Source organism: Carassius carassius, chromosome 25 (assembly GCF_963082965.1).
Source record: "Carassius carassius chromosome 25, fCarCar2.1, whole genome shotgun sequence".
Taxonomy (NCBI): domain Eukaryota; kingdom Metazoa; phylum Chordata; class Actinopteri; order Cypriniformes; family Cyprinidae; genus Carassius; species Carassius carassius.
This window is the reverse complement of record NC_081779.1, coordinates 6,852,968-6,877,751: the sequence shown is the minus strand read 5'-3', so window position 1 is coordinate 6,877,751 and position 24,784 is coordinate 6,852,968. Positions and strand designations below refer to the sequence as shown.

Below are 24,784 nucleotides of genomic sequence, written 5' to 3'. Positions count from 1 at the left end.
TGTCGTTGCTAAGCATCCATCAGCTGCGATCTCCGTTACAACAAGGAAATTTCAGTAATGGATTTCCACCACCGAAAAACCCTTGCTGTAGCTGTACTACAAGATTTATTTTCGAAGCGGATTGAGTTGGTTCTTTTCACATGACCTGGTGCGCTTGCGTCATTCTGAAAAGCTGAGATGTTTTTAACTAGATACGGTGCAGACGCGCCTGGAAAAAACGAGCGAGTTGCGACCGCGTCTCTTCCATTATGAGCGCGCTTACCGCATTTGAAATAACGAACTTGAGCACAAAAAAAAAGACGTGATATGTGAACGGCCCCTTCATCGATCAAAATATATATATATATATACACACACACACACACACACACACACACACACACACACACATTTGTTTTTGTGAAAAGTGGGGACATCCCATAGGCGTAATGGTTTTTATACTGTACAAACTGTATATTCTATGGCCCTTCACCAACCCTACACCTAACCCTAACAGGTAACTTTGTGCATTTTTACTTTCTCAAAAAAACTCATTCTGTATGGTTTATAAGCGTTTTGAAAAATGGGGACATGGGTTACGTTCTCATAAGTCATCCTCTGCTTGTAATACCTGTGTCATACCCATGTCATTATACAAAGTTGTTTCCTGATATGTCACAAAAACATGCACACACACACACACACGCTGATTAAAAGTAGTACATTATTAGCGTTTCCAATATACATACATGGCATACAAAAAGGAGGGTCTTAAAGAAAAAAAAAAAAAGGAAGGGCAGATTGTAATGAGGTAATATTTTATGCTTTACAAGGTCTCTGGTAGGATGCCTCACCCATGAAACGGATTCTTTACAGGACAACATCAAACAGAGCGGGCGCCCATCTCACAAAGGTGCCCCATGCTTTCACACATTTCACAGACCACAGAGTGAACATGACCCCCCAGATCTTCATGAGGGACACTCGTAAAGGGGCCCTGAGAGACCCTGGAGAGCTGGAGAATTAGGCCACACTGAGAGCCACCAACCTCGCTGGGAACCAGAGATCACTAAAAATGTGGAAATGCACCAATGTTTTGTAAAGAAACGATGCAAACCTGAACACTGTACAGCCTAATGCTGGCAACAGATCCTAGGGTTGATTCCCAAGAAAAACATACTGATTGCTTCGCTACTTTTGCTGAAGACCAGTATTATTGTAATATCTTTAAGGTACCATCATATGTGTGCTTGTATATCGATCTATCTATCTATCTATCTATATATATATATCTATATAATTTTTTTTTTTTTACAGTTTTAGATTATATTCAGTATATACATATGGTTCAGATTCAGATTGTTTTAGTTTACTATGATAACACTGCAGAAGACTTATTACATGAGTGATTTGGGTTACTTTTATGGTGCTTTTTCTTGTTCTGTTTAAAGAAACAGCACATTTTCACAAGCTATTCCTTTAATAAGGCAGAGCAGCATTGAGTTTGGTGTCAGTCAGTATGCAGAAACAGGATTCTGAGAGCTCCAGCAGTGAATGATTGAATGCATCTGATCATTAAACGGATGACTCAGGCAGGTGGTCCCGTTTTGGAAGGGACGCAGCTCTCTGCTGGGTTCCACGGGTTCACAGGCCAAAGTGGCACTGGCCCATCAATATGCATGGTGGCAGATACGTGACAGGTTAATCCATCAAATCAGGTCAGGAGTCTTTAAACACCCCAATAATAACAGAGTAAAAGAGGCCGTTCTCACCGTGATGTCCATAAGAGCTGTGGGTAAAAATAAAGTTGAAGGTGCTGTCAGAAGAGCTGAAGGAAAATCTGCAGGTCTGTCTTTCAAGAGAACGGCTCACATTTTCCGCTCCTCGACACCGTTGACCTCTGCCTCATGGTGGTGGAATTCCTTGGCTACGGGAAAATCCTTGGAATTGCAGCATGGAATTTGTGAAAGTCATGACTTCATCTTTAGTAATGAGGTCGAGATCAAAATAATATGGCAAAACAAACACTATTCAAAATGATTCAGCAAGTACTGTTTGTTTGAATAAAAGAGAATGTAGGGGTAAACCACAGCAGATATGCGTTTCAAGTGATGGTATATTTTCAAAGACTTGGCAAAACAGATCCGTGTGGTCGTAGATGGTGTGACAGTGCATAAATGTGCAGTGGAATGAATGGAAATGAGCTGGAGATTACGGACAGGATTTGTCTGAGGCTGAAGGGTTTCTGAAAAATGTGTTGATAGAAATAGTGAAAAGACAGGTAATGATGGGGAAAAAAGGGATGGGGACAGGGAAGTGGCACAAAAGGGATTCCAAAACTTGTGTCAACTAAAAGAACATCACAGTTATGCCGCGGCCCCAAAAGCTTGAAAGACTGAAAAGATATATATATATATAGACATGTACCGGTATTCGGTAATGCGATATATCACGGTAATGAATATGCACAATATTGTTATCGTGGGCACTTCTAAATACCGTGAATAATTATATATTACAAATTATTCAGAATTTGGAATGTATTTTAAGAATACTATTCCCACTAACTGGTCAAAATGCACAACACCGTTGTATTCTGCTTGAAAGACTCTGTGCGCTCTGATGTAAACAAGCACTTAAGAGAAGCACATGGAGGAACACGCGCTGAATGAAAGCACATTCACATTGTGTATTTGTGATGTTCATCACAGTGCCAAATGCTTAAGTATTAAGTCTTAATAGGCTATTTTAATCTGGACTACAGCATGACATAGAAATAGTTTGAAAGTGTTTTGATTTTTTATTGTTAATTTACATTTTACATTAGGGCTTCATTTTTAACATTAATTAATTAGTTCACATAAACGGCCAATGAAAAATTCTTCTGAACATTCATTCATTTTAGGTATTCCAATATTTAACAACACATTGATAAAATCTAAAGTTGCAACTGTATTATTTAACGAGCTAACACAAACTATAACTTTTATTTTTTAACAAAGATTAATAACTTCTGTAAATGTAAGCTCTGCAAATGTAGCTATTGCTCATTATAAATGTTAATGGTGAACTAAAGAGAACTTATTGTAAAGTGATACCTATGGGCCTTTATAGTTCTTTTGCACTTTAATTTGTGCAGAACTTTTAACTTTATATATTTATATATAAAATTTATATATAGTTATTTTTGGTTTAAGAAAAACAGTATTTTAACCTTTTATACTGTATTATGAGCACCCCCCCCCCCCCCCCCAAAATTAAAAAAAAAAATAATAATTTAATTTAAAATGGCTAATATAAAAATAAATGAATATATAAAAATTCAAATATATGTACAGACAAAAAAAAAAATCAAACAAATAAACACTTTTCTTTCTAAATATGAATGTCTTTTCAATTGTACTGCTACAATCTGACTAGGTTCCCAAAATAACCCATTATGTCTGTCAGACAGGGCATTACATCATGAGGGAAAGCACCACTACTTGTGCCCAAACTAAAAAAAATTACACTGTCACTTTCTTAAATGCTGACAACAACCTGAAGCCGTCTAGACAGAAGGAAAGAGCAGACGGCCTTAATGCTACCAAATTCATCAAAGCGTTCAAATGCCCATTTCCAGCGGCTGACTCCAAGCCGCAGAGAATTGCCTCCTGACACAAAACAGAAATCGCCAGGAGCCTCTAACAGGCGCAAAACACACAGTAATAATGACACAGGACAGGGTGTCTTTCCACAGAATGGAAATTATATCCTTGCTGAGAATGTGACGTCACCAATTGGCCACGCTGCCAAAGTGAGTCAGGCCTACACGCCGATTGGTGTTTGAAGTTGAGCAGAATGGGCTCATGAGAGAAAGCTGCATCCTCCCAGTGTCAGTAAAAGTGATTCAGGTCGGGCTTGCGTGTGTGAGTCAGGATGAGCCATAATCCATTGTGGCAGAAGACAGAGCCGCTTGATGAAGGTGCAGAATCATTGCCTTACTGCAACTCATTCATTTTTCTTCTCCTCTACTCTTCTTTCCGCATTTCTTGTTTGGCTCTGGTGCTCAAAGCCAGAGTGCAAAGCATCCCACCAGTGTGCTGTCACTTGGGAGAACTGAATGGAAGTTGTTTTTGGAGAGGGAACTGCATGCCTGGAAGTGAAGCATTCCTGCTCAGCTGCCTAAGCGAATCCTGGAAACGTAGGGGAAAAAATATATATACGTATTCTTGAAAAGAGTTAAAAAGAAGAGTCTGCTTTCAATCGCTATACTGTCACACTATTTGCCCTAAAACATCTGCGACTCATCTTTCAAACAACTATTTGGGGCCAGTCTGGCTGGCAGAAAACTGCAAGTTATCACCCCCTATTTTTTTGTCCTGTACCAGGTCATATTCACCAGTGATTGGGGACCAGTGAGCTTTTTAGGTGTGAGGTTCTGAACCCTTGCACTTAAAGGTTTACTCTTTCATTTGATAGTACTCAACATGGATAATTTTTAATGTTTAACATGCATATACTTTATAATGTTGTTTTTACTAAGTTTTTAGACACATTTCAAAATAATCAGGAGCTCATAATATACACATAAGCCACTTGGCTCGGCTGATAAGATTAAAAACAATGCTTAATAATAAACAACTGAATGAACTGAATAAAAGTACAATAGAATCAATAAAGGAATCAAGTTAATTAATCATTAAAAATAATCAGTAATTTTTCCTGACAGTAATTGAATGAATAAAATAATCCAATAAATGAAAAAGCAAATTATAAAAATAACTAAATGGAAGTGTAAATAAAAATAAATAATGAATAAAAGAATACGTAAAATAAATACATAAATGGATAAAATAATAAATTGCATGAATAAAAGTATAAGAAAATAAAAAATAAAACAAATAGTGAATAAATAAACAAAACGAATCAATTGAATGGACTAATGAATAAAGTAAATGAAAATGAATAAAACAATACATTGAAGAATATAAATAAAAGCAATAAGTAAAAAAAAAACTGACTGAATGGAAGAAAAAATCAATCAATCAATACACGAGTTAGTAAAGATCGGATCATGTATGGCCAGCCTTGCTCCGTTTGCACACCATGAGTGTCCTCCACAGCAGGTTTTGTAATAACGATTGCACTGCGGTCAGACCCCGCTGGACGATCGTCTGTAGCAGCAGCACACTTTGCCGCCCACGAGCAGACAGATCAAAACAAGTCCATCTGCTGTATTTTGCAAACCAATTCTTTGCTTTCATACAACTTATCTAAAGCGATGCTCAGATGGGCCGACACGCTGAGTGTCTAATCGTGATGTCGACATCCAAAGATGTTCCTGTCCACAGATACCAAACAAACAGCACATTGTCAGCACAGTAATGACTTCAAAATAACTGACAGAGTGGCGGCCTATTTTCCCATGAAAGTTAGTGAAAGCAAACAGCCACCTTAAAAGGGGTGGTTATTAAAAGCAGAGATATAAGACCCAAGCTCTGATAATGCCTTAAACAGCTGAAGGAAGGGTTACGGATGTGGTGTATTGACTGCAGGGCTTGCGGTCGGAGTCCCTGGTCCCTGTACAAGCAGAGAGAGTCTATTAGGAAAGTGTGTTTGATACTTCAGACGTTTATGGATGTGTCTGGTTGACCAGGTCGATCTCTAGATTGGGAGCATGGGTGGGCGATACAGCACCTGTACGTCTGTCAGATGGATGGCAGTGAAAGTCCTGAGGGACGACGAGCCCCTTGTTTTTACTAAGGGCTAACTGACCACCAACGCTGACAGACACAATCCCAAAAAACTGAGTTTTGAAAAAAAGGAACAGATGACAGTAGGCTTTTGTGTGGGTCTGGGAAGTTACTGGATTTAGATGGATAAAATAAAAGTATAAAAAACAACAACAAACAAAACGACTTGCACTACAGCATTTTAGTACCATGTTAACAAAAAATGATATTAAAAGCTTAATAATCTTTGCTTTAAAAATCTTTGCGCAGGGGAATCACAATATTACAAGAAAAGGCATGACTATCCGGATCAGTATTGTATCAGTGTTATTATTTGTATAGAAAATATATGGTGAATTAGGAAACTGAATTTAGGCCAAGTATCCTGACTGCAAACATAACAAATCACACAACATACCACATTTTGGTGCCACATACAAACTTCAGAAGAAACTGCATGATTATCTGGATCAGTACTAAGTTATTAATAGTATCTGGAAACTGCAGTGGTGCTTTCTAATTCTACAACTTTTTTCTCACAATTCTGATTTGTTCTCAAAATATTTAATATTTAAAACGTAGAATAAAGAGTGGTCAGACGTGAGTAAAGGACATAACAGACATCTGCTTTATAGCAGAAACAAAAGTTGTAAATATAATTTAAAATGACAGTGACATTGTTTTTCATGTTGACAAGAGCGAAGCAATCCATTGAATAAAGTGCTATATAAATAAACCTGATGTATGTAACTTGAGTGTGAATTGTGCAAACCTATCGCTAAAAATTTAAATGCTATGATCAGATGTTTTCTTAACTGCTGTTTTCTCACTACTGACATTTCGGCTGTGTGTTTATTTTGTTACTGAAAGGAAAGTGTGCATCTTAATGGGTGGCACTGGGATGTTCCCTTTTAATAAGCGTGTGGGGAAACTCAGATTTGAATCATGGTTAAATAATACAAAATGTTGCAAAAGGCATTTTATGGTTGTTATGTACAGATCTGGCTCTCATTTGTGAATCAGCAGGGCCTCGGTGGTGAAACACCTGAACATTTCTGCTGTTTGCTTTAAGAAGCGATGACTCAGCCTCTCAAAACTAGTGCATTTAAAACATTGGTTAATCTGTACTCCAGGGGCAATTTCTGAAATCTAACTTGAAATTGAAAAACGTGGCCATTTCAAATTCAATAATGTGTTAAGGTGCATTAAGTAACTTGATTTATGAGTTCATGCTGGCACAGAATATTTTCCAGCAGCAGTGCTGATTTGACGGAGGGCGTTTAACAAGAAGAGACGCTGGTTCTCGACGGGCACCAGGCAGGAGAACTGCTTAAGATGGGATTTATGGAAGCGGTTCCACGGCTTACCCACTCGGCACGGGCCACTGAGCGACAAGCCATTTGCAGACGGAGCAGCCTGCATCTCCTCCCCACAAATGCAGGTTTGCATTTCCCTCTAATGGGATCATTTATAATCCCAGTAAAACTCAAACTCCACAGTGGAACGCTGCCACATCTACACTTTCCATGAGGTCCATCCAAACAGGGCCATGCGTCTGCAGCACCGTATCCCTGTGCGCGCGAATGTGGATGAGTAGCAGCTGCGTGCAGGCCATTAGGATGCCGCTAACATCCACCACTAACAGCTTGCTGGAAAAATCTAAATTGGAAAATGATCATGGAATAATACCCAAACCCATGCATCTAGGGTAAGGAATATAAGAAACTGAGCGGGAATCAAAGTGCTCTCCAAAATGCAGCACTTTTCACATTTGTTGCGCACTTCATTTTGAGTTGTAAAAAAACATTAAAATGTCAATAAAAGCAACCACTTGAGAAAATAAAGACAAAAAGATGTGGAATAAGTGATTAAGTACATGCAGTGATTCATAATTTAAATTGAAAAAAAAGTTATATAATATATATATATATATATATATATATATATATATATTATTGCACTGTACTGGGTTAAATTCATGATAGCTTTTTAGTTATTATCATTATTGCATTATATACAACAAAAATAGACTATGTATTTCATTGTTTAAGCAACCTGGTTGCATTCTAGAACATAACCCACACTTTTTAAACCGTCCAATCAATTCCTAATGTATAAAATCAAGTCCTGCCCTGTATTTTGTTATATAAAATATCCTTTCATTCAAGAAATGATCAAATTCAGAATTAAAATGAACTACAATGCACATGTAAAATGCACATGTGGATGGATTGCTCTAAATTAGGTCTTCCGGCCTTCATATTACAATGGAAGAAACCTACTCAGAGTCTCTGTAGTTTCGGCCTGTGTATATGCTTTAACCACTGTAAATGTACCCAAAAGAAAACACATAAAAAAAGAAAACACATAAAAAAAAAAACAGGAGCACTTTAACAATGGAAAAGTCACAGTAAGAGCAATGAGAACAAAGGCCTCGGCCAGTCTAATAGGTTTTATTTGTTCCCTTCATATGACTCCGCCTTCTCTTTTGAATAAATTAACTGAAGTCATTACCACGGTGATCTCAGCAAGTCCTGCATGCATGTGTGTGAGCTGGAACAAATGTGGCTGAGATTAAGCTGTCTGTGTTCATCTGAAAACGATGCAGGGGATCGTTTGGACCCATCCAGACAAATCCACCCACAAGCTTAGGGATCCGAGCAGCCGATCGCAGTACGATGCACCTCAGGTGTTCAATCAAACATCCAAAACCCTGCTGCCTGAGAGGATTGGAGCCCAGAAAGCATTTTCTGCTGGTTTATATGTCGCAGAGCCCCAGAGGAGGTCAGTGGGCCTAATGGTAGTCAGATGGGATGCCTTTTCTCCGCTTTAAACAGTCCGATGGCGAGATAACAAGCGCTGTCATTCGTTACCGCAGAGGTCGATCTTTATGAGGTAGCGAGACATTCCATCTCTGCTGTGGTCTCGCTCAACCGTAATGAATGTCATCACCTTATGACCCAGTTCCTGTAATGACTCATCCCGGGATATACGGATTGCATCAGTGAGCTTTTGCTTTAATGACTGAAAGGTCACAGCTGGGTTCTGGAAAGAAATATTGCTGTGTCATTGTGGTCATGACTGTGACACTAAGAGACACAAATGGTTCACTGAAAGAGCATCTTTCTTTATTGCCAACAACGACAAATGCACTTCCTTTTCTATTAAATATAGGCCAAAACACCTTGCCAACAGGTGCGGAGCACAAACGTGCCTTTTAAAAAACAAATCCCTAAAACTACTAATATGACAAAAGAACATCTCATTATTTTGGAACACAACTTCATTTACCTTTAACTTAATAAAAACAGGTAAAGAAAGTATTGCAAAACAACCTCATGATATAATACAAGTCATGATTCAATATTTCGCAATGCATTAGGCTTTGATTTCATTTCTCCAGTGAGGAGAGTCTCACTGGAGAGTCTCCAGTGAGTCGAGCTGACTGACAAGAAGAGTGAGGTGACAGACAAAATGATGGCAGATGATTTAGTTTCAAAACTAAATGCAAAATCTCCTGTTTGGCAATATTTTGGATTTAAACGTTACTCAAGGTCTGCACTCTAATAAATTCTCTTTATTTAAACAGGAGATAAATACAAATAACAGATGTTTCGGCCGAAATGTCTGTTATTTGTATTTTTCTCCTGTTTAAATAAAGAGAATTTTAGTGCTAAAGTGAGTTTGACATTGTATTTTGTTGTTGCATTCAAGCAATTGACACCGAATTGCCACTAATTCGAAAGTGAAAGTAAAATGCGCACAATGCTTTTACAAACTATTTAAAAATGAAGGAAAGCAAGGAAAAGAGGGAATGCCCTCGCCCCCACAGTGATATCGGTATTATCGGTGATGTCACACATCGATTAACGGGTGGGAAAATTTCCTCACCGTCACAACCCTACAATGTATTAAAAAAAACAAACAAAAAAAAATATATGATTTGCTTTGTTTTTCTTAAATAATCTGAATAGTTAAATATAAATGCACAACCACTCAAAAGTTTAGGGTCATTATACTTTTTTTCAAATAAATCATTTAGCGAGGATGAAATTAATCGACCAAAAGTGACAATAAAGACATATAGAATGTTACAAAAGATTTCCATTTCTTTTTAAACCTATTAATCAAAGTATCTTAAAAAAATTCAAATATCTCTAAGTAAATAAAATAAAATAATAATAATAAGCAGCTCAATTGTTTTCATATTTTTCAGGTCAACAGTTTTCAAGCTTCATTTTAGGAAGAACATTTTCTGGAGCAGGAAATCAGCACATTAGAATGATTTCTGAAGGATCGTGTGACACTGAAGACTGGAGCAATGATGCTGAAAATTCAGTTTTGCCATCATAGCAATCTATTGCATCTTCAAATATACTCAAACAGAAAACAGTTATTTTGATTAGTAATATTACATTATTACTGTTTTTGCTGCTGCAAATCAAATAAATGCAGCCTTGGTGAGCATACGAGTCTTCTATTAAAACATTTTTAAACAATCCCATCGACTCCTAAATGTTATAAATAACAATACTGTAAGGATCTAAAATAAATATAAAATTGTGAGACAAAACTCATATCGATATATGAATGTATCGGAAATGCTTTACAACATATGAATCAAAAAAAAAAAAAGATTTTAGTGAATCTTTTCATTTAGATGGCTGATTTTAAATTATACTTACTGATTCAACTCAGCAACATATATATTCATTTAGAAGAGCCACCATTCACTACATTTTCATATAGTTTTATTGTGTTATAATTCCAATATTTCACTCACCTCACAGTTTGACTGCCAAACCAATTTCTTAGGTAAGTTATTTACAAATACCATGCAAATCAGTTCGAACTAAATGAACTAATTCAAAAGGAGGATTCATCAGAATGATTCATCTAATGATGGGATCAGAAGCAAGCATACAACAATATCAGAGACTTTCGAAACGGTGAAGTTTTCACCTCTTCATGAAGACACAATCTTTGCAGACGTGCAACTGATACTTTTCAGTCTGAGCAGTGAATATGTCTGACTAGTGACTGGTAAAGCCATTCAACTTCAAAATCGGTTTCAAGAAGGAAAAAAAAGACATCTTTAAGGGTTTATTCCAATTGCCCAAAAAACAGGAAAAAAAGGAGGAAAAGTCCATTCGGAACAGGATAATAGTGCATGTTTCGACATGCGGAAAACATTATTTCAATACAATGGTGTTAAAAACTCAACTAGTGATTTACTGCTGCTAGTTAAAACAGTTCAAAATTCCCTTTACAAGATTAAAATTAAAGAATGCTCTCCCACTCAAAGGAATATAAATCTCCTCACTTGCAGCAGCCATTAACAAAACCATTTTCATTAATGAAAACATAAAACTCAAAGTCTTCGTGCCTCTACAGACCCGGGAACGTTTTTCATCTTAAAATTAAAAAGAAATCAAGTGTTAAGTGTTACGTTCCTGTTCTCCAAGACGATGGGTTTCAAATGACCATTCAGGGAACTAATTAATGAATAAATTCCCCTTAAAAAGGAAAAGACTGTATAGTCTAGCGTGAAAATATCACTACAATTAACAACAAATAACATATTAAAATATCCCAAAAATCTGAAAAAAAAAAAAAAATAGTGAAAGTAAGTGTTTGAGAGGATCCTCCTCTCCTGTGGTTTTGACCTCGAGCAAACGCCGGAAATCAGATATCCTGTCTGGCCTTCAACTCGCATCGCTTATTAATGAGGCTGCGGTTCAAAGAGACTAAACATGAGACGGCATTAATATGGATTTACCATGTCCTCAAAACGTCTTTTTCATCATCTCCATCTCAAGCCATCATTCGCAAAGTAATGGTACGAAAACCACATTGTTACGCTGCCAGACTCGTCTTGAGCTAATGTCAAAAATATGGAATCTAGAGGAAATGAAGGGAGAAAAATGACAATCCACCATTCATATCTTCATATTTTACAGAGGGTAAATAGGCGTTGAAATTATAATGACAACAAGGAGTACACTTATAATCCATCAAATGGTTGCGTCGTATGGAAACGTATTTAGTTTTTTACCTTCTCCCTCTTTCTTTAGATCGATATTAGGATGAGAAAAGTCCTGAACTTGGAGAACGAGCATGCTGTTCTTGTATAATTTTCTCTCAACGAAACCTTTAAGAACAGTAAAGTTAAATTGATATGTTTTGGGAACAATATTTTTAATGACTTGTGGCTATAAAGTTACAAAAGCGCGACAGAACACATAATAAGTTCAGACAACCTTTTCAAACTTCCATAGTTAAGCTAAACAAGACCATATAACTTTCCTCAAAGTTATTCTCAAAAAGATCCAATATATCCTTTTCGCAAAATCAAAACATGACCAAAATCTGTTTCTCAGGAGGATTATCTTCATTTCATCATAAACTGATTGGTGATAATGACTAAGAGAGGAACAGGTGCTATGATCTGAGTTATGGTCCTGCTGGATGATGTTATGTTGCTATTTCCCTCCCGTGACTAAACCAGTCCAGCCAGATAAAACCGCAATACGCTAAAGTGTAAGACAATCTTCACGGACAACATAGTTCATCAAGCTACTGGACAGTCACTGACTCAGATGGAAGAAAAACCACGGGAGTGCAGACTCACGGCAAAGGACCGGTCCAGAGAAGGTTTGACAAGAAAGTAGGAATAATTTTTTTTAAGTAAGGGAACAATGGGAAAAAGCAATGAATGAAAAAGGAGAGAAAAAAGGAGGATGGAAAAGAATATGAACCAGAGCAAAAAATTAAGAAAGAATGATTTAAAATTAGTAAAATAAGAATTGAGGGGAGGAGTAAAGGAAGAAAAGTTAATTACGATTTAAAACCAGTAAGGAAGGAATGAAGGAGAAAGAAAAAGGAGCAAAAAGCAAGATATAATGACTTAAAATTAGGGAAGAAGGGAGGGAAGGAAGGAAAGATGGAAAAGTAAATGTAGTATGAAAGTAGCTGAATCTAACAGAAGGATGGAGGGAATGACAGAAGAAAGGAAGGAAAAAAGAACTAGAAACAAGAACAAAAGAATGATTTAAAACCAATAAAAGGAAGAAAGAAAACAGGCAAAAAGGCAAATAAAGAAAATAAAATCAATAACATTTTATTGATTTTACTTCACATCAAGAAAGAAAAGACAACCTTTAAGCAAAAAAGTGAGCAGATTTAGGGAAAATAAGATTAGTGTGAAAGCAAGGAAGAATGATTTCAAACCACTAAAGTGAACAAGCAAGAAGAAGAAGAAAAAAGAAAGGCCATTATTAACTGGGAGTTAAAAAGCTGAAGCTGAATAGAACCACTTTGCTCCCTGCCTGAGCCGCCAGCTGGGGTATTTGCATAAGCAGTAAAAGAGAGGGATGGACAGAGGGAGAGAGAGCAAGGGAGTGAGAGAGGGAGGGGGTAATCATATCAGACACTCCCACAACCTATAAAGCACAACCATACTGAAACACTCAGTGAAACCACACGTGGGTCTCTGCACAAGGGGGAGAGCAAGCGCAGCACAGGGACAGAGAGCCGGAGGAGGAGTGTGCATGTGTGTTTTAGGAAGCAAGACGTGGATTTCAGCTCATATGTGATGTGAGTGAGGACAAACAACAAATTCAACCCTTCAGGATCAATTCTCCAACTCTCGACTTCAAGGAAAAACTCATTTCAAATAATTCCTAGTAGCAGGGCAATGTAATACCAGAGTGCAACTGTACTAGAGGACTATCCGGAGAGCAAACAAGTGGAGGACTTGGCTTCGGAACCAGAGATCCATGCATTACGAACTCTAGAGTCTTGCAAGCAACATTTGAAATCTGTGTGGAGAGGTTCGGAGGTTTCAGTGATGTCTTTCGCGATGGTGCGACCGGCTCCCAGCCGATACCTGTACTCCGAGATCTCGATGATGTCAGAGGATGACGAAAATGGAAGCGAGAGCTCGGGCTCGGATGACCGCTCGTTTCGTTTGGACGCCTCGGGATACGAACTTAAAGTTGGAAGAAAGCGGAAACCTGGTGTAGGTGGAGGACGGCTGATAGGTACATCACCCAACTCCACCGGGACAATGGCTCCAGTGGCAGAGGGCCGTCCACGCAATGCAGCCAACGCACGGGAGCGGGATCGCACCAACAGCGTCAACACAGCCTTCACCGCGTTAAGGACTCTCATCCCAACAGAGCCTGCTGACCGGAAGCTGTCCAAGATCGAGACCTTGCGGTTGGCGTCCAGTTACATCTCCCACCTTGGAAACGTGCTCCTTGTTGGTGAAGCTTGTGGGGATGGACAGCCGTGCCACAGCGGAGGGCCTTCAACCTCAAACTACTACCACCACCATGGCTCGCCTAGTCGGGACTCGGAGAACTCGCAGCCCAAACAGATCTGCACATTTTGCCTCAGCAACCAGAGGAAAATGGTGAGTGAGACTTAAGCAGGTGTTCTCTGTTAAGATTGTGCAATGATCTGGACGTGTTCAAGTCCACAAACAAGCTGTAGAAACACAGAAAGAGGTGTGAAATACAGCTGAACCTCGGGGAGGGATAAAAGCAGGGATGAATCATTCTCTGCTAGTAAGGTCACTGAGGGCAATGACTTGAGGCAAAGTTAGTCAGGATACAGTTGGGTTGCATTAAATTCTATCAAAGTAAACTTGTAGAGTAACTTTGTTTATTTGAGAGTACATTCAAACAAGTAGTTTAAGGGTTTGTTCCTTTCTACAAAGCATTTCTGTAATACGAGCCACAACAAAGCAGTTGATATACACAAACCGTATTCCTAACTTCTAGAACTGACACAGCCAAAACTTTTGAGATAACAGAAAGCTGATAAGGCATAATTTAGTACATGCTTTCTAAGTAATAATCAACTAGTGATTTCAGACAGTGTTCAGTCTTCTACACCAGCCAACTACACCTTTTAGTGAATCTGCGTCGTAATTCTCAGCCTCCACGAGATAACATTTGTCACTGTAAACAGTCCTAGGTGCTCTGAAGCTGGGTTATGACTTCATCCACATGTCCTTTTCCATCAAGAGCAATATCTCTGTTACAGAGTGCGCTGCTACCATGACCTCATAGACAGATGCAGTGAAAGATCGGATTAAATGTAGCCCAACGGAAAATATCAAATCAACAAAGAGACTGTCAGGTAATATACAAACACATCATCCATCTCTTCCCCCGGCGAGCGTGACTGTGCTGACCTTGGCCCGTGGAGCCAACTCCACAGCACATTAAAAATAAAACCATAAATCACGCTTTGGCTGTGAGGAATACAATGACACCAAACCAAAAACAGGGGAAAACTGTAATTTAAACTTGCGTGGCGAAGAACTGTCTGAGGTTGAAATATAACACACACTCAAGACAATTACACTCCGCCATGACACAAGAGCATTTTTAGTCAGGGTATCTCACAACCGCAATGTGTGTTTAATCTTCAAAAACCTGAAGTGCTTCCAGAAGCCGTTGAGCTACATTTTCTTTTTCTGGATCTTTTAAAGTCTGTAGCGAAGGAAATAAACAAAAAAAGATGGCATCTGATTCCGCCGTGTATACTCTGCACCAAACGGGTGAATTACAACTAACCTAGTTTGGGCCATTTATAACAAATGAGCAAATAGGAGGCATAAACAAGCAAATGCTAATGATCCATGATCTATATATCAGACCACGAGAATCTAGGGAACATCTGCTGCTGGGTATTTTCCCCCAAGTAGCTATGCACCAACCTCAGCGTTTCACTCTCACATCCTGTGTTGTTCTTAGTCGCTTCCTCATTGCCCAATTAGTATCCTTGTCAAGCATGACATGCAACTTGCTCGGACCTTCATAAATTTTTCAGAGCATGATTTGCACAGATTTCTGAAAGTAACATAGCGGTCTTTGCACTTTAAGATGAGGGCATTAAGACCATTAGATTAAGATTTTTATGGATTTATCTTGCAAGAAAAATACTAAATACAAAAATATAGTTTCTTGTAAATCCCAAAAAAGAATTGGCAAACTAATTTTAAAAAGCCAAACAGATCCAACTGGCTGCTATTTAATCATTTTCTACATCAAAATAACTGCTTTAATGAAATGTCAACAAGTCTGTGTGTCCAATTCATGTACCCAGACAGCTAAATAGGCAAAATATTCATAAATTTGACATCAGCCACTATTGTTCTGTAGATATCAGTCAAGCACAAATTAGCAACTGATTAAGCATCTTTAAGTATTTAATTCTAATTCCTAGATGTTCAATACTGTAAAAACCAAAAAGACTGAAACAAATGTACAAAATAAACAAGAGCTCCTTATAATGCAAATTTATAACTGGCAACTTAAAGGTTTTATTTGCTAAACTGTTTGTTGTTGAAAATCACATAGAAACAAACCAGAAACCACAGAGCTAGAAACAACAACAGGCCAAAGGCTAACACTCCCATTTCAGGCCGTAACCTTAATCCGTACTAAACGAAATGATAGATCTTTATAAGTCCAATCGAGAAATACGCCCATGTCTTCAGGATTCCAGTGGCAGGCAGATATTTGAAACAGACCATGCCTAGCCTTTGTAGTGCGCTTTCAGAAGTGGGTCTGTGCGCTCCAAAACCACACTCGTCTCTTTTACCCCTACTTAGTGCTCATTACGCCGTGAAAATATCACTCAGCCAAGACGCGCAGCTTTATTGTTTCTAAAGAAAGAGAAAGACGAAATAAAGAACACACAAACCAGGGGGAAAGACATGGAGGTATAACTGAATTCAAATGTTCGGGTTTTTGCCAAAGCGTCTGTAATCTGACACAAAACAGACAGCTGCTTCGAGATTCTCCAGCGAAAGAGTGAAATGGACATTTAAATCAAACGGAGACAGTCGAGCGGCACAAAACTGCTACTTTTGCCTGTTAAGACATTCAAGACTCAAACAGATTTGTGTCTATATAAAAATGATCGATTTTACCCTAAACATTTTCCAGCTTCTGATGCATCTGGCGGGTTTATCTGTATTTGTTTTTTTTGTTTTTTTTATCTTGGACTGCTTCTTGATGTTTGTACATGCACACACTCACTCACTCGGTAACTACTATTTCTACATCACTATATCCACATGGATGTACCACAAATATGACAGAGGTAGAAATTACCCCTATTTTTGTGTTTTGACACCATCTTCCTCTGTCCATCTGGCTAAACCACACTAGTCAGTAGTGGTGGACGTTTGGTTTCTTGCAGGTGAGGGCATAGGTTTGGATAGATTGCATAACCAGACTGGATTACTCAGAAAAAGTCTTTGAGGCAAATGCGATGTCTTCCTTTCATTTATGGCATCTGCTCAGATGGTAACTGAATAAAAAGTAACGTAGGTCATATTTTCTGCATAATTATCAAGACTTCTCTCATTACAAGCATATGGAAGAGTTTAGAGACTTTCTCTAACGGGAGCCCGAACATTTGACACAATATGAAATTATTTGAAGTGTTAGCACCGCGCATTAAAGAGCCAACATTTTTTCCTCCGTAAACTGCCATTTCATTCGAATTCGTCCTGAAAGATTTGGCCAAAAGTGGGATCTTATAAAACAGCCAAATGTGAATACTTCAATACCTTCTGGAAAGTGAAGGCACATAAATTCAAGTTGGGCTGGAATTGGGTCATCCTTTAACATAGGTGGGGCGGTACGCTTCAGAACCATAAATGAAGGAAATCTAGCTTGTAGGCAGCAGCGAAATGGTCTGTGCAAATACTCCTGAACACTATAAAAACAATCAAAAGAGTGTATATGGTGCATTAAAAGGGTGCAAAACTCATATATTGGGATTAGCTCAAACACAAGACTGGTTTTAATAATCTACCCATCCTGTCACCACCAGAGGCTAAAGTTACACATCTAAACCCATGCATGCACACACATTGTCTCGTTGTGATCTTTAGAAAGCTGTCAACGTTAAACGTCAACCTAAGGTGAAGCCAAATATTTGTGTTAAGAGAACCGTAGCTGCTTGAAAGAAGAAAAAAGGAGGTGAACATTAATTTATTGATATAAAGATATTTGAGAATTTGCTGTGATTTGTTTCCTGCCTCAAAGTACTTGGAAATAATGTGTTTATAAAGGACTTCAGACCAACGGGAGCGTACGATCAATCTGGGCATTTGGACGTAAGCTCCAGCAATAATAATTTCTCTACGGTGAGTTAGACAGGATATGAAAAGCAAATGTAGGCAAAATCCTATTAGTTTGCCCATAAGTGATCCCTGGAGTAAGAGCGCTGCTGACTTTAAAGTGGCACTGAACTTAGAGGAGGGGCTGGAGAAAAAAATAGGAGTGAGGAAGAAAAAAAGGAAAGAAAGGAAAACGTTGAAGGTCAGGGTTATTTTCAAATGGGATTCTGTCTGACTTCATCAGTTAAGGTTGAGTGTTTTGACTAGGAACTCCTCCTACATCAGACGAGGGCTGCAGGAACGATGGCATTCCATCTGCTCCTGTTCTAAGAAAAAAAGAAAATCGGGAAATGTCAGCCAGGTGTGTGTGTGCTACCGCAAACTGAAAGGTGATAGGAGAAAAACAGCAGGCGCATTAATGCCAAACAGCAACATGAATCATCAAGAGTCAAAAACTCCTTAAAAACTGAAAATCAATAAACTTGTAAAAATTACCTAAACACAAACTTCAATGTAAAAATTTAACTACATTTCAATACATTTATATGAAACTAAATGGATATTAAACAATTTTAAAACATTAATAAATATAATATATTAATGTAAATAAATAAATAAATACAAACAAACAAAAAAAATTATTAAAAAGAACAACAACAACAAAAAATTGTTGGACCTGACATTGTTCATAACTAATCAATTATTTTCTTTCATTTCAGAGCAAAGACAGAGAGAGAAAATCAGCCTTGAGGAGTTAAGCCACGACGTGAATGGATTTACAAAATATCATCACCAATGTACAAAAGCTGATGACTGCAAAATGCAATGTTGTGGTGTATATATGCAAATATCAATTCATATTTAATTATTTGTAAATTGCCATTGGACTGGAGCATTTTGTTGGAGAAAAAAAAAAGAACACATATGACTGGACAAAGACCAGACTGCAGCGACTTGATTACTCAAGAGCTGAACATCCCGCCACAGACTACACCAAGCTAAACCAAATGTTTATCATCGACCACAGGGAGTTTAGGTAATGCTATTCACGCCAAAGAATCTCCATAAGAGGACTGCATTTACAAGGCTGCAAATGATCACATCACTTCCCCAGTAGACGCAGCGTACGGAGCCCAGCTTTGCAAATCAAAACAATGATGGAACATCTTCCTATATTCAAAATCAATGAGGACCTTGGGACAGTGCTCACTGAAGACACGAATAGATGCAAACTGACATGTGGCACGTTATTTCTTACAAAAACACAAAAGACACTTAGCCTGACTATGAAAATGCAATAAATTCAATAAATGCAGTATACTGTATGTGTATAAAATGGCAAATTACTTATATTCTTCATTATTTTAAATTAAAAATAAATAAATACTCAAAGAGTGAAAACCTATTTTTATTTTATTTCTAGTATGACTCAATATCATGTCACAAAGACATTTGGATAACTTTGTTATCCAGCCCTACTGCAATTTGGCCAAAACCTCAAAAAAAGCTACAAAAACAGTCCCTCCAGATAAAGATCAATGCTTTCATTTTATCATCTCAGTAGATCATCTCTCATCATGAGTTCTTGAAGCCTAAATATTTAATTTCACATTGTCTTTCTGTGTTTAATTAGGTTAAGAAATCCAAACACATCTAGAGACACTTACATAGTCTTATATTTCACAAACTCAGACACTTCAGGTTTATTCAGTGTTATCGACTAAAACTGGCAAGAACAGCTGTTTATGATCTATTGCACTGATTCTCAAAATTTCAGACTCTAGATGAACTGGATAAGTGTATTTATTAGGGCTGTCAATCGAGTCAATTTTAAAATCAAATAATCTTCTGTAATTAATCACGATTAATCGCACACTTCCTGAAATTAAGAATAGACCATTTATCTTTTTCAAATGTTTTTTTGTCATCATTTGCTATATCCAGCAAAGCAAACCAAAAGACTGAAGGGTGATTCTCAAATATCAAAATTTTCTGCAAGCTTTTTTCCAAGATAAATTTAGATGTCTTTCCAAAAAAGGACACTTAGAAACTCCAAAAGGACACCAAAGGACCAAATTATATAAGGAGCCCATATAAGCACATATGAAAGAAAAATAATATCAGAATTTTTTAGTATGTGTACACTGCAACAGCAAATAGCTTTTTTACATTTTAAAGAAGCCAAGTTGCGATCTCCTCATGGAGATAAAAAAAAAAAAAAACTCAACCAACTGCCTGCTGCCTGCATACAGTGTATCTACTACAGTACATGGATCCATTCCGTATAACTTAACACAGAAACAAACATGACAAATCAAAACATTATTGTGAAAGTGAGTGGAAACAATGGAAATACAATGTGCGATTAATGCGCCAAGAGCACTCATACATGCGTTATTATATCCGACTCAAGAGTGCTTACTGTATGCTGTATGCCACCGCAATTGTCTTTAACTTGACCACAGTCCATATCCACCAAAACTTTTTTAATTGCGTTAACTTATTTTAATGCGTTAAGGATCGTAAAATTAATCACGTGTTAACGATGACAGCCTAATACTCACAATTTCTCCATATAAAAGATTTTAGAGCTTATATATCTATATATATATATATCTATATATAGATCTATATATCTATAGATCTATATATATATATAGCTGAGTTTTTAGGATCATTATCACATGATCCTTTAGAAATCATTCTAATATGATGATTCATTCAAGGTTGGAAACAGTTCTGCTGCTAAATATTTTTTCAGAACATGTGATACTTTTTTAGGATACTTTGATGAATAAAAGGTAAAAAAAAAAATGCTATGTTTTTAAAATATAAATATTTTGTAATAACAATATACACTACTGGTCAGTAATTTGGGGTCAGTAATTTTTTTTTCTTTCTTTTTTTAAATAAAATCAATACTTTTATTCAGCAAGGTTGTGTTAAATTGATAAAAAGTGATAGTAAAGAAAATATATTATTAGAATATATATTTTTTATTTTGAATAAATGCAGTTCTTTTTAACCTTTTATTCATCAAATATATTAGACAACAGAACTGTTTCCAACACTCATAATAAATCAGAATATTAGAATGATTTCTAAATGATCATGTGATAGACTGGATGTTACATGTGACACTGAAGGCTGGAGTAATGATGCTGAAAATTCAGCTTTGCATCACAGGAATAATTTTTTTTTTTTTTTAAGTATATTCAAATAGAAAACTATTATTTTAAGTTGTAATAATATTTCACAATATTACTGTTTTTTTGATCAAATAAATGCAGGCTTGATGTGCAGAAGAAACTTCTTTCAAAAACATTAAAAATAGTAATGTTTCCAAACTTTTGGTCTGTACTGTATATATATATATATATATATATATATATATATATATATATATATATATATATATATATATATTCATTATAAAAATGCCGATGGAATTATAAGATTTTACAAAGACAGTGAGAATCCTGGTTGAGGGTGTGAATTGACATGAGAAATATTTAGGTTTTTTATCATTTTGCCTTATTTTATATCTACCTACACATCTATCTACATACATTCAGCTCTCTCTCTTTAAATATATAAAATCCTACTCATTACCTTCATTAATCATTACCTTACAAAAAGAACAAAGACGTTTCAATGTTTGTTACAATGGTTGCTCAAATCAGAGGACAGGAGGAAGTGAGAGCTGAAACAGATGACCGAACGGAGGTGGACGACACAGGAAGTGAGGCCTGTCAGACAGACAGCTGTTCCGTGTGGTGGCACAGATGGGATTCACAGGAAAAGCCTTTGGCAGCGGTCCTGGAAGTGTCCACCCCTGACAGCTCCAAAAAAAAAGGTTGAGAGGAAGTTCGGACAAATTTTGTCTTGGTCTTTTGCGTCTCGTCTCACATATCACCCTCAACAACCTCCACACCTGCTCGCCAAACTAAAGTCACTTCATCTCTCCTCTCAGGTAACTACACCAAGACTCTGTTAAACTCATAAAAAAATAAAAAACAAAACAAGAGAAAGCTTTATTTTAATCTTTTGACGTGAGGTTAATATCATAATAATTGCAATTAATCTTATGATTGCTTTTGTAGTTAATGTCTCAAACATTCAGCTGCTTCTTAAGAAAAAATAAAAAATACATATACACAGAAGAGCTTCTGACGGCCGATATTTCATACTGAGCTTCAGTGATATTTCAATTCGACCACTGCAAAAACAGCTAATTATTTTACTTTTGTTAAATGCCCCATCTGGATTTCATTTATAAATATGTCATTAACCTCCATGATTGATGCAAGAATGGCAAAAAGTCACAATGAGACATAGAAACTCTGGTTTGTCATTAAGAGAGCATATTGTTTTCAACTATATTATTGATTGTTTTTAAGTTTATAAGTAAATCAAACTAGTCTGGTGTCAATGAAGCGGTACATGATCCTTACTGATGGGGCTGTGGAGGTACGCAAGACAAAAAGCAAAGCATTAGGGTAGCATCCCACTGAGTCTTACCCCCCTGTTCACCCCGGTCTGTCATTCTGTCATCCCCTCATATCTCACAGAACAGCTCCATATCGACATACATGAACCCAGTTACCTCACATCCAGCTACTACAGACATCAACACTCATACAGAAGAATAACAAAGGAAGTAACCAGCAATGACAATGCATTCAAATATAATGTCTGATCTAGGAAAAAAGAAAAGCAACCATTAAGGTGCTCATAAAAAATGCTATTACTAGAGCTCCAAATGTCATAGACTGTAGAATAAAACACTATGGACAACTAAATGGAAAAGATATAAAACCTGAACAATTATATATATATATATATATATATATATATATATATATATATATAATAGAAATGAAATGTGATCAATTAATACATGAATGTCATAAATCAATGTTATAATCAATAATGTTATATACATGGCAGTAAATGTGAATTACACAGTGTGAAGCGTGAAGAAGAAATGCATTTTGGAAAGGACACAAGGGGAACCATCAACTCTGTTTCCGAATGTTTCCTAACGGACAGCATTATGAGCCAATACAATAATCTTAAAATGATTAGATATCAGTTGATTAATCTGCTAAGAAGTGTCTGAATCATCTCTGCACAACCCGTATCCAATGAATCTTGAAATTGTTTTTTTTCCCTATAACCATAAAACAAAAGCATAATTTCTTACATCTATATATATTAGTGATTTTTATCTTTTAATCATGCCGATATTTAATTACAGCAAGTTAAATACTATGAAATGGGCCACTTTTATACAGTAAACAAGATATGTTAAACTCATAATGCTTTTCACTTCAAATAAGCATAGATATCTACTCTACACCACACACTCACCAATGTCAAGTTACAAATTGGAAGCAACCGCAAACGAATCCTGAAAAAACATTGTCCCCCTCATTACTGGCCTAAACCGTTTCAAAACAGAGCATGCCAATGACCAGAGCATACGCAGTTCTTTCCATGAAGGCTGGACGTGGGGGTAATAATCCAGCCTCCCCCGGGTCCCGCGGGACCGTCTGGAGGATGGCTAACAGATGACAGCTGCACAGGCCCGATTCTCATCTGTTCAGCATCAGAGCGCTGCTGTCCCGTCCCGTCCTCCTAACTCAGTGAAGACAGTCCCATGCAGTTGGCTGGAAAGAACAGATCGCCTCACCTGACAGACCTGTAGTTTAGACCCCATTTTTAATTTCCGACTTCTTATACAGAACCAAAGGCCATAAAAATAAATCCCCTTATTATTTCTAAAACAGCAAAACCACAAAAGAGGTCATCTAAAGGTCAAGCGCTCATTACCTATGGCAAAAAAACACCACATCATCCTGATAAATAAATAAATAATCTGCAGATCTTCACACATGGGGCTTTACCTTGGAGGAAACACGTGGAAAGTTTGCATTCTGGCAACGTAGATTTCAAATGGGTTTCCCACCTGGCCTCAGAGCATCCGGTACATCATTCAGAGAAAGTCATTATTTATTGAAAATTAAATATCTAATGAGGCCCTGAAGCTTTTCTATATGACGAGTCTAGTCGTACAACAGAAGAGAAAGCCATCGAATCAAGTCCATGAGAGCAAAGTGCTTGACTTTTCCTTTATATCATTAACCAAAACATCCCATGGAGCATTTTTTCCTTCTGCTGTCCAACAAGTCACAAAAAGCCATTTGCCTGTATGGTTGCAGTAGCATATTTTCATTTAAAAATTTGAGGACAGGCCCAGAGAATATCTGACTAAGGGCATCTATGTCAGAACCTGAGGAGAGATGCTAAACGCCAAGGTGGTAATGGGCCATATTTCTTTTTTCCTCCTTCATTGTGTAAAAACATGCATCAAGCACCTTTAACACAATGTGGAAAAAATGTTTCTGCTAAAATAAGAGATACAAGCTCTGTTCCAAAGCCTCGTGTGCTACACGGAGCATTTTAAGTACCATTTAAAGGGACAGTTCATTCTAAACATTCTTAACATATCAATAAACATCATTTACTAAACCTCATGTCATTTTAAACCTGTGACTTTCATCTGCAAAGGAAAAATATAATTGTAACTTCTGAAAAAATTTAGATTTTTTTTCTTTAAAAGTTATGATTACACATCGATATGAATAAAATAATTTATTGTTTTATTACATTAATTTAATGAAAAGTGTTTGAATTTCTCTCTCAAAAGATTGTACAAACCCTGAAATGAATGATATAATGCATTCGACTATTTCTACCACAACACCATGGTTACAGTTAGCTTTACCACTTCTGATTTCCTGACGTATGTCAGCGCTATTTATTACAGAGATTTCTGTGCAGAATTTGAATGACTCTCACTAGATCTTGCAGTATCCTTATCATTGTGCGGTGAATTCAAACGCTTCTCACTGGATCTCGCAGCACTGTTGCATCTGTG

General features: G+C 37.1%; 2 protein-coding genes across 2 annotated transcripts in view; one reads left to right on the top strand and one right to left on the bottom strand.

The window, feature by feature from the left end:
• The window catches only part of LOC132104013 (ribosome biogenesis protein bop1), a 76,906-nt gene that overhangs the window by 24,556 nt on the left and 27,566 nt on the right, over positions 1–24,784 (bottom strand). The window lies entirely within an intron of this gene.
• On the top strand, positions 13,082–19,184 carry LOC132104641 (basic helix-loop-helix transcription factor scleraxis-like). The gene is made up of 2 exons (XM_059510201.1): positions 13,082–14,109; positions 18,561–19,184. Exons 1-2 carry the CDS (start codon positions 13,543–13,545, stop codon positions 18,597–18,599), a joined length of 606 nt encoding a protein of 201 aa, XP_059366184.1. The 5' UTR covers positions 13,082–13,542; the 3' UTR covers positions 18,600–19,184.

Excerpts from the sequence above, each read along its gene's own strand:
- LOC132104641 (XM_059510201.1), top strand. The coding sequence starts at position 13,543 with ATGTCTTTCGCGATGGTGCGACCGGCTCCCAGCCGATACCTGTACTCC. Across the intron at positions 14,110-18,560 it reads TCAGCAACCAGAGGAAAATG|AGCAAAGACAGAGAGAGAAA; the intron begins GTGAGTGAGACT and ends CTTTCATTTCAG.